General features: G+C 39.1%; 1 protein-coding gene across 2 annotated transcripts in view; it reads right to left on the reverse strand.

Moving 5' to 3' along the window:
- The window catches only part of PRKAA2 (protein kinase AMP-activated catalytic subunit alpha 2), a 68,756-nt gene extending 57,421 nt beyond the window's left edge, over window positions 1-11,335 (reverse strand). For both annotated transcript variants that reach the window (XM_032428126.1, XM_032428135.1), the window contains exon 1: window positions 11,174-11,335. In XM_032428126.1, the coding sequence (XP_032284017.1) occupies window positions 11,174-11,267 (94 nt within the window). In that variant the 5' untranslated portion in view covers window positions 11,268-11,335. The remainder of the gene's footprint in view (window positions 1-11,173) is intronic.
- Between the last annotated feature and the right edge of the window lie 437 nt (window positions 11,336-11,772).

Below are 11,772 nucleotides of genomic sequence, written 5' to 3' on the forward strand. Positions count from 1 at the left end.
TCCTCCAAAGAATAAAGATAGGAGGCAGATCATCTTAATAAGTGTGCAATTAAGCTGATTCTAAAAAGGATTTCAGTCCTCAGAGGGTTGCAACCAGACACCCAACTGTTTACCAGCAGCTCTCATCCTTAGTAAGCTGTGAACTCCCAACAGCTTTCTCCCCAAGACTCAAATTCTGCTTATCTTTTCTGCCTTTCAGCCATTGTTGTTTGGCTTCTTACTTGTACCATAATGACAAATTAGCAAATGGCTCAAACAGAAAAGCCAAACAAAATAACAGACTTGCTCCAATGCATTTTTCTTCTCACTGGAAGATACTGACCACCGAAGTCCTGGCTGACTTCAAACAGATTTTTACATTTTCTATAGGCTTTTTAATTGTTTTTTTTAATTGTTCTTGACTACAAGGTTGATTTAATACAAGTCTGAAGTCATAGCAGGTGTGGAAATTAATCACATTAGAAAAACTATTTTGGCAATTATAGAATATTGAAGTTAAAAAGCACTTTATAAATTATTTATGCCAACTTTCCATTCAAAATTGGCATTTTGTGGGGCACCAGGGTATCTCAGTTGGTTAAGCATCTGCCTTCGGCTCAGGTCATGATCTCCAGGCCCTGGGATCGAGCCCTACATCAGGCTCCCTGCTCAGCAGAGAGTCTGCTTATCCTTCTCCCTCTGCCCTCCACCCCAGTCATGCTTGCATGCACGCACTCCTTCTCAAATAAATAAATCTTTTTTAAGAAATTGAAATTTTGTAATAAGAATTTTGATAACCATCTAGAATCTAAGTAAATATGTCAATGACAGAAATCTAACTGATTTGGAGTACAAGTTGTGCCATCCCTTTTTTTTTTTTTTTAAGATTTATTTATTTGAAAGACAGAGGGAGAGGGAGAGCACAGAGGGAGAGCGAGAGGGAGAAGCAGACTCCTCACTGAGCAGGAAGGTCAATGTGGGACCCGATCCCAGGACCCTGGGATCATGACCTGAGCCGAAGGCAGACACTAAACCAACTGAGCCACCCAGGCGCTCCAGTTGTACCATTTTTTTTTTAAGATTTTATTTATTTATTTGACAGAGAGGCAGTGAGAGAGGGAACACAAGCAGGAAGAGTGGGAGAGGGAGAAGCAGGCTTCCCGCGGAGCAGGAAGCCCGATGCAGGGCTCGATCCCAGGACCCTGGGATCATGACCTGAGCCGAAGGCAGATGCTTAACGACTGACCCACCCAGGCGCCCCAGCTGTACCATTCTTAAACAAGCTCCTTGATAAAAAGATCCTCATTATTCTGGATTATAATTTGCCTCCCTAAAATATTCACCCAATGGTCACATTGTATCCTTCAAAACATCACTGAATATGGTGCCTCCTTTTTCTAGATGATGGTACTTTAGCAATTTAAAAACAGCTATCACACTTAAAATACATGTTCTAATTAATAGTATAGAAAATGTTTCCTTTACCCTATCTCATATGGCATTCTTTTGGGGCTCCCCTTATTGGTCATTCTCTGAATGCTAAGTTTTTTCAAATTGTAGCACCAAGAAATGAACTCAATATTCAAACTTTAGCTTAATCCAAAGTACAGCAGGAACTATGCTACCTATAAAACTACCAATTAATACACATCTGTTTCCATTCCAACAACAATTTTTACATTTAAAGCATTCAAAACATATACTTCCTAAGCTTGTGGTCAGTTAAAACTCCAGCATCTCAGGAACTACTATCAACTGTTCTACTTTTATGCTCCTGTTTTCTGTTTTTAACTTAAGTGCTAGATTTGACACTTGTCCCTATTAAATTTCACCCTCTTGGGTTTTGCCTAGCAATCCAAGAGTTTATATAAATTTAAATTCTGCTTCTGTAATTTGTCTATTAATCACCTCATCTAGCTTTGTACCAGCCCAAATAAGAAATATTACTATCTTTATTATTAGAGTCAATGTCCAAGATTTCCCTTTAGGATGACACCTAATTTCCTTGGGAATAGTTATTCAGCAGCAATAAGCCATATAGAGCACATTTCTTCATCTTATCCACAAAGCTATTGTAAGACATAAAGTCAAATTCTTGCTGAAATCAAGTTTACAGCATATAGTATACCTGTTATATTATCTAACTGTGAATTAGTAGAGCACTAAGTACAGCCTGGTGTAAATCTGACTAAAAGGTAGATTTATCATATACTTGGCTTCGAATTCAAATGTGAGACAAGACTCATTTAATTCTTGATGATTACTTCCCACTTTGTTTTAAATTAGTAAATCATCTGTAGTAGTATCATTGCCACAAGTAAAAACATTTTGCTTTAAATCCAACATGACTAAACACAGTAAATGTTAAATATATATTGGTTTTTATTATTTCATTAACTAAGTCTGGGAGAAGTGAATTATGGAATACTTTATAGTGCCAAGTCATACTCAAACACATTTAAAAAGAAAATGAAATTAACTAATATTTATGGTATTTATCAAGCAAAGTAAGAATTTGGAAACAATTTATGGTATATTTAAAATTTTTAATTCATGATTTTCAATTATGACAGCTTTATAACTACCTTATAACTAATTTATACTTTAGGAGTTGAGTGATGTTAAATGAGAACACATGACTCATGTTTTTAATATTACATAAAATTACATGAATAATATGAAGAAAAAATTCTGAAAAAAGCATCTATATAAGTCAACACATTGGCATTCAGAATGACACATTTATTGCAAGATAGGATAATCTCTTTAACCATATAAAAGGTTGTTTAAAAAAAATCTAAGGGCAAAATTAAAAGGATTATTACCACTTTAAAAACAAAGGCACCGTCTAAAGAAATACGGTAAAATTTATCAGAGGCAAGGCAAACATGGTTAAACATAAGAGAGCACTTAAGCAAGAATACTGTTCCCTTAAAGGGGTGAAAAAATTTCTATTATTAGCAGAGATAAGAGCTGCCTGAAATTCTTTCCTTAATACACCATACTAAAAATAAAATGGTTCACTACATTTCAAAATAAACACATTGCTTTATATATACATTTCAGTCATTTGATAAATAAAAATCCATAAAAATCAACCTGATTCAAGGTGCTCTTATATTTGTGTCTAATACATACCAGGTAGATTTGCTCTATTTATAACATATTCAATATTTTAGGAGTCTTGTGCCACCCACTTACTCATTATGTCTTAGAGGATTTGAGATTAGATCTTCTGCGAGGTCAAATTAAATTATCAGCTTGACTTAAAAAAATTAACTACTTTCTCTACAAAATATTTTCCCTGTCATCAAGGAAACTACAGGAATCTCCGAAGACTAAATGGGGCAGTGTCACCATTACAAATACTACCAAATGCTTTAAGGAAAACTAACATGGATGACAAGATAAGTGAGTATTTTGGCATGTTTTTACAAAACAAAAAAAACCCTAGATAGAGCAGTGCTGTGTCAGCATGGCAAACGGATCAAAGTCCAAAGAACTAAGGTAATTGAGGTATATGGTCAAACTTCAAAAATCCCATAAATAAAAACTGCCAGCTGCTGTTCATATTCTCTTCCTTCTCCTAACTTTTGCCTCTTTCTTTCAAGAGCTCTGTGATCCCTGCCACAGGATCTGGAATATAAATTACACGTTCACACACAGGCATTGGGAGTAGCATATAGGAGACGGTGACAGTAAGCAGTATCTAGAGACTGAGTTTTCTGAACATATCAGAATGAAATATAAAAGGAGACCTGAGAAAAACAAAAAACAGAAGATAGTAAACTCTTGGGGCGCCTGGGTGGCTCAGTCCTTAAGCGTCTGCCTTCGGCTCAGGTCATGATCCCAGGGTCCTGGGATCGAGTCCCACATGAGGCTCCCTGCTCAGCGGGAAGCCTGCTTCTCCCTCTTCCACTCCCCCAGCTTGTGTTCTCTCTCTCGCTGTGTCTCTCTGTCAAATAAATAAATAAAATCTTAAAAAAAAAGAAGAAGAAGAAGAAGATAGTAAACTCTGCCTCCCCCCCTCATTAAATAAATTCTGGTCTCAGAACTAGATCACAGGTTATTCTCAGAATTCAGCAATTGAGAGTTAAAGTACATAACAGGACCTAATTACATAAGACTACATAAGAGTTAAGTACTTATGAGTACTAACTATATTTTTTTCATGTTTTTCTCACAACAATGTAAGAGAACATGTGTTCTTATTTCCTTTTTTATAGATCGAGTCTTTGATTTAAGGCCACACAGCTGGCTTACAGCATAGCAAAAGTTCCACACCAGGTCTTCCAAATCCAGTGTTCTTTGTACTATATACCATGATGTCCCTGTGGACTTACCCTGAACCTATCCCCCATTTAGAACATTGCTTCTTATGGGAAAGTATCTTTTCAGAGTCAGTGAATTGATTACACAAAATGAACAAAATCCATTCAGAAATTAAGGACCAAATTACCTATGTGAAATCACATAAAGGATATTTAAGTCAGCAAAAAAAAAAAAAAAGGCTGTATTAAGAGACTTTTGATTTGTGATTAGATTTTCTGTAAGTCAGATTAAATTATCAGCTTGACTTTAAAAAATTAACTACTTTCTCTACAAAATACTTTCCCTATCATCAAGGAAACCACAGGAATCTCGGAAGACTAAATGGGGCAGTGGTCACCATTACAAATACTGCAGAATAAGGAAAAGTAACATGGATGACAAGATAAGTGAATATTTACCTAATTTTTGAGAGAATCATTGAATTGATTTTGATTCAACACTAACCTTCTAGTATGTGAGAAGAAATATAACTTTATTATTTGGAACTACTGTTTAACACTCGTTTAGAATTTGCATAATTTTAAAAGTAAAATCAATTCAGCTAGTAACTTAAATGAACATTCACTGTTACTTCCCTTTCATTCTTATTTTATTCATTTTTCACATTTGTTGGGGGGGGGGATTACATGACTTATCCAAAAAGGACTACTGCATTTTAATAAAAAGCTAATAATTAAGTTTCACATAACAAAAATAAGTTAGTCATTTAGAGCTTTCTTCAATGCACGCATCCAAAGCACAGTGGCAGATTATTACAGCTCTGTCTCAATGTCTCTATCAGAACTGAAGGCATTTCTAAACACAGCAAACAGTTAACACTTCACACATGGTACAGAACTGACTCACAACAGCCATGCACCTAGTCATCTCCACAATACTGCCACTTATCTGTATGGCAATTTATCATTCTTAAAGCCATTTTATGTACTTCGACTAATTTAATCCTCATAAAAATTCTAGAAGGTAGGTAGACCAAGTGTTGTTATTGCCATCTTACAAAGGAGGAAACAGAAGCTCAGAGAAGCTTAACAGTTTTCCCAAAGCCATATAACTCGTAGTGGAATGGAATTAAAATCCAGGGCTAATGCCTTCCTACACCATATGTTCCTTCTTGGACATCATATCGTTTTTGTAAAATCTCTTTACTCTGGTTACTAAAGGTTACTGGTAATCTTTAGTCAGGGTTACTTTCATAGTAAGAAAAAAAAAAAGAATTACCTGGTATTTCCAAGAAATTCGGGTTAAAATTGTTAGAATTCAGCACATTCATCCATATAAGAAAATAAATTGAGGCATAAGAGTAAAAGTTAGGAACATGAAAATATAAATTTTAATCACACGTGTATATGATGGATTTTCGGGGGGGGTACTTATTCTATCTCAATGTGAACTAAAAAAAGACATTTAAATCTTTTTCTCAATTATTGCTAAATATCTACAGACATGTAAGATTACCTTCTTATAGATTTGAAACTCAAGATAACGCCCTACGCATTTTGACTTTACATTGCATACAGCACAGATTCTGGAGTCAGAAAATCCTGGTTATGATTGCCAATTCTGCCACTTAGTACTGTGACCTTGGGCGAGTCACTTAAGGTATAGATTCTCAATTTCTTCATTTGTAAAATGGAGATAATACCAAACTCAGGGTTACTCTGGGGAATACATAAAATCAAGTGCATTACATAGTATTTAAAATACAAAAACTGAGTCAAGTTGTAGCTTTTGTCATTAAAGTGTTACAAATGTGTTTCCCTTTTCTTTTGTTCTGCATTACATCGACATTTCAGCTCTGATCTTCAGTTACTCAAATTTCCATTAATCTAGAAGGAACAATTAAAAAATATCCATTTGGGGGAATTAAATCTTTTTAAAAATCAGTTTAATGATTAAGTTGTAAAGGACCTGATACATTACATGTTCTAGTGCTCTCCTTTAGGAGAGAAAAAAAAAAAAAACAAGGCCCAGAGAGATTAAATGTCTTATTCAGGACCATGACACTACATGGAAGTCAAAAAACAATCATAGCAAGGGCCCAATATGCCACAGTACAACATTCAGGTCCACCAACTGACCAGGTAGTTGTCCAAAATCCAATTTATCATTTGGAACTTGGTATTTACATTTCAAAGAAGGTAACACTCCCTGTTTAAAAAATAAAATGTAATAAAAAGTCCATCTGTTTATCTTTCCTGTTATCTCAAAAATAAGTGAGGAATTAGTAAAATATATATTTAATTTCTTGAAAGCCAATTCTGTGGGTCATTCAAATAACTATTTGAAAAACAGAGAAGGTAATTCCTTGGTGAGACTTTGCTGGCTAGAAAGAGGCTAGTGTGATTATAAAGTATCCCTTAGTGTACAATTCTGATGAAGAATAAATATTTCATAAAGCAAATCTATCAGTACTCACCTTGAAAAAGCAGGCTTCTTTTTAAATAAGTAATTAGCATTATATTATGTATATTTTCCTTGAACCAGTCTTTGTATAACACAAGCAACAAATCTATTCTTCTAGCATTTCTATCACCTTTACTATTTAGGTAAGAATTGAACAAGTCTAATTACAAGAGCTCTTAAACAGCAGTTCTACCCCACCCTGAAAAGAGTATGAACTAAATCAATGTGGACAAAAAATTTAAGTAGAGAAAAAACATTACTTTTAAATTCTGTCAGCCCCCATAATTTGTTTTGATAGCACTCCGCAGTAATCTAACAAAACAACAGAATGAAGAAAATCAGTTTAGAACATTTAAAATAAGCCTTTCATTATTTAACAGCAAATAGAGGATTTCTACATTTTTAAAAATAATGAGGGGTACCTGGGTGGCTCAGTTGGTCAAGCATCTGCCTCTGGCTCAGGTCATGATCCTGGGGTCCTGGGATGAAGCCCTGGCATCTGAGCTCTTTGCTCAGTGGGGAGCCTGCTTCCCCCGCTCCCTCTGCTACTATCCCCAGTTTGTTCTCTCTGTGTGTCAAATAAAATCTTTAAAAATAATAAAAATAAAAATAACTTGAAATGAATGCAATCAAATGAAAATTATGCCACTCTGAATTTTCACTTATTGTACCTAACTTCAGTCTATAAATTGGTACATCAACAAGGGCAGTTAAATTTTTCAAAATCTACAACTAGCCTAACAGTTAAGAGAAAAGGCAAAAAATGCTATTCATTCCTCCATCTCCATGTTTTTATAGCCATATAAAACTATATCATCTATGGGATGCCTGGGTGGCTCAGTTGGTTAAGTGTCTGCCTTAGGCTCAGGTCATGATCCCAGGAATAGAGTCCCACACATTAGGCTCCTTGCTCAGCAGGGAGCCTGCTTCTCCCTCTGTTGCCGCTCCCCGCTGCTTGTGTCTCTCTCTGACAAATAAATAAAATCTTAAGATACATATATATATATATAACTAAATCATCTATTATTAAGTTGTTTTTAGTAAAAATTAACTTTACAAAGTCTAAATTATATAACAGTTAAAAGTGCATGTGTTTTCAACATATACATTTCAACTGTGCTGGGACAATTGGATATTCATTCAAAAAGCTGATCTTAAAACCTCATCTTATACCATACTCAAAAATTAACTCAAAATGGGTCATATACTTAAATGTAAGGGCTAAAACAATAAAATTTAGAAGATATTTAGAAGACAACATGAGAGAAAATCCTTGAAACCTAAAGCAAAGATTTCTGGGCTATAACACCAAAAGCAAGGTCCATAAAAAGAAAAAAAAAGTCAATAAATTCGACCTCATGAAAATTCATAACTTTTAGACTTCAAAAGACACCACTAAGAAAATGAAAAGTCAGACTGGGAGAAAATATTTACAAACTTCACCTAATAAGGGACTCGAATCCAGAATTTACAAAGAATTCTTAAAATTCAGCTCATGAAATAAGCAAAAGATATGAACAGACATCTCACCCAATAAGATATATGAATGACTAATAACTACCTAAAGATGTTCAATATCATTACTCGTTAAAGAAATGCAAATTAAAGCCACAATGGGACATCATTTCACACCCATTAGAATGCCTTTAAAACAGACTACAGCAAATGCTGGTGAGGATGCGGAGAAAGGGAGAACCCTCATCCACTTGGTAGGATTGCAAAATGGTACAACCACTTTTGAAAATAGTTTGCAGTTTCTCAAAAAGCTAAACATGAAACTACGATAGGACCCAGCAATTCTTCTCCTCGGTGCCTAACCAAGATACATGAAAACATGTGCCCAAAGTCTTGCATGCAAATACTTGTGGTAGCATTATTTTTAACAGCCCCAAACCGAAAACAACTGGTGAATGTATAGACAAAGGTGGCATATCCACGCAATGGAATATTATTCAGCAATAAAAAGGAATAAACTATTGATACATGTTATCTCATCTATAAACCTAAAAACATTGTTAAAGGAAATATGAAAGACTCCATATTGAATGATCCCATTTATCAGAAGTATCCAGAGAAAACAAGTTTATACACACAGAAAACAGATTAAGGGTTTCCTGAAGTTGGTGGTGAGAACAAAGATGAACTGTAAATGAGCATGAAGGATCTTACTGTGGCGATAAATTTTTTTTTAATTGATGTTGGTTGCACCTATAATGACGGTTGCATCATTCAGTAAAGTTACAAAAAAAAAAAAAATCACTGAATTGTACACTTGGAATGGGTGAATGATATGTAAAATATACCTCAATAAAGGTGTATTTTTACTTTGAAAAATACATGCACTTTTATTTCTTGTCCCCTGAAGAATTAAATAACTGAACTGTAGCAACTTCCATCATTTTTATTGAACAATGGTACTAATTCTAATCCTAGATAGGAAATCACAGCATAACATTAGAGAGGCTCTAACATAGTGTTAAAAACACCCCTCTGATTGGTTGCCCATTAGACTGGGTCCTCCAGTAAAAGGATTTCTCATAAACCAATGTACCTTCCATTGGTTTATATTTAAGAAGCCAGTGCCTGGAAGCAGCACAAGAATATATACAAAAGAGATTTAGGTTGTCCTTTGACAATGAGCCAATTGATCTGATGGGTGTTTTAGTCTACATTCAGAGTACAGAAGAATTCAAAAAGACAAACATTTTAACACAGTTTGAAAGGATGTAGGGTAAGTTATATAATTTTGAGAGTGTACATACCCAGATGGCAAAGGCACGGTTTGCTTGAGTAACTGTATAATATCGTAACACAGCAGTCCTCAGTAATGATATTTAATGACAGGTAACCTTTCAGGCATTAACCTAATGCCTGGATCTTCCTATATTCATTCTAAATATATTCTCTTAGCTATCCACTCTACTTTAAAGTCTTTCATAAATATCCCAGGACTTTATGGCCCACATAGGACTTCAAAGATTTTTATAAACTTTTCAGGTCTTTACACAAATACCACCTTGCCTGTGAGACCTTGCCTCATCACCTTATTGAAAATGGTTAACCTCACAAAACTCATTCTCCCTTCCCTGATTCATTCTTCTCAGTAGCACTAAACATACTACGTACCTTACATATATATTCTGATGATTTTTTGTGTTCCCCTACTGGAATATACGCTCCACTGGAGAGATTTTAATCTGGTTTATGTTCCTTATCGTACCCCATTGCCTAGAACAGTGTCTAGCACAGTGTAGGTGCTCAGTAAGGGCTTTCCGAATAGAAGAGCTTCAGATATGTGGAAGTAAATAGGAGCTAATCTTTGCCACAGGAATGAACGAGTTCCTTCTACCTATTTAACACCCATGACTTGAGGTTAAAATACGTATTTTACAAGGAAATAGAGGCCTGAGATAAAATCTCCAGGCTGCCTACCCAACATTTTTACAGCAAAAAGAGAAAAGCTAACGTTTGACTTACAATTCTGAATTTATAACAATCAAACGTAAAACAATAAGTTCAGGAGAGAGGACAGATTAATTAAATCCCATGTGACTGTTATTAACAGCAAAAGGAGGAAAGTTCAATACTTAACTAGTAACAAGTTAAAAACTATTTCAAAAAAGCAGCCTGTTTTTCTACACCCAAAATGGGATCCCATCACCAAGAAAAGAGACCTCAGCAGAATACGTCTTAGCAGTTCTGGCATCCTCAGCCCCGCACGCTCCAAGGTCCAACACCAAGGAACCTCCCCCCATCCCAGAAGCCTTCCTAGGCTTCTTTCCACTGGTCAAGCACCCCTCGGACCTCCAGCTCTAATTAAGCCCTGAGCCCATGCAGCGGCCTTCTGCGCTCACGCCCCCACCTCCAGGCCCCCGGAACCTGCCCCAAAGCGTCCGCCCCACCAACCCCGCCCGAGTCCTGGCGCACGAAGGAGTCGGATGGCAGGGACCTCCCTGGCCTAGCCAGAACTGGAAGACATTTTACACTTCATCGTGGTTCTGCCAAATTCTGTGTGACCTTGGGCACGTTCCCAAACCTCTAGGGGTCCGCGTTTTCTCACCTTCAAGGTGAGGACAACACCTGCACCGAGTCGCTGTAAGGATTAAATGAGATCACACGTAAAGCACCCAGCAGGGCACCTGGCGCGCTGGAAACTCAATCACCAGCACCGGGTACTCCCCGGTGCTGCCCACACCGTCTCAGCTGGAAGGCACCGTGCCCAACAGTCCGACCTCCGGTTTCACCGACCCGGGCACTGAGGTCCGCGAGCGCCCGACAGACCCCGGGACTCCCGTCGTCCCCGCCGCCGCCCCCCGCCACCCTCGCGGGGCTCCGGGGCCCGCTCCACCTGCCGCCAGGCCCGCGCCCGCCCGTGGCTCTGGGCGCCGGGCTCCCGCCGCTCGGCCCGGCCTCCCGCGAGCGGACAGCCCCGCGCAGCGGCCTCGGGCGCGTACTCAACTCTTCACTTTGCCGAAGGTGCCGACGCCCAGCGTGTCGCCCAACACGTAGTGTCCGATCTTCACCCGCCCGTCGTGCTTCTGCTTCTCAGCCATCTTCGGCGCGCACAGCCTCGCTCCGCCGCCGGCTCCTCAGTGCTAGCGCGGCCACCGCCGCCGCCGCCGCCGCCGCCGCCGCCGGCTCCTCAGTGCGGCCGCCGCCTACCCACAGTGCAGCGGGCCCGCGGAGGGGGGGGGGTCGGGCGGGGGAGGCCCGAAACGCCGAGGGGCGCGAGGCGGGCGCGGCGCGGGCGGCGACGGCGTGGGGGCGTGCGGGCGCGAGCGGCGGCGGCGGCTGTGGGCCGGGCGGGGCGCCGGAGGGGGAGGGGAGGGCCGGGGAGGGCCGGGGGCCGCCAGGTGTGCGGGGGAGTGGCGGGAAGGGGGCGGCGAGGAGACGGGCCCTTCACCTGTGGGGGGAGCCGAGCGCGGGGATGGGCTTCGGGGGGGCGGGGCCCTGTGACAGAAACCGAGGGGAGCGAACGTGGGAACGGAGAGGGGCCGAATCTCGGCGTGCAAGGTGGGAGTCGAATTTGAAGAGAAATGGGCCCGAAGTGTGGGGAGG

This window comes from Phoca vitulina, unplaced genomic scaffold (assembly GCF_004348235.1).
Source record: "Phoca vitulina isolate PV1807 unplaced genomic scaffold, GSC_HSeal_1.0 scaffold2, whole genome shotgun sequence".
Taxonomy (NCBI): domain Eukaryota; kingdom Metazoa; phylum Chordata; class Mammalia; order Carnivora; family Phocidae; genus Phoca; species Phoca vitulina.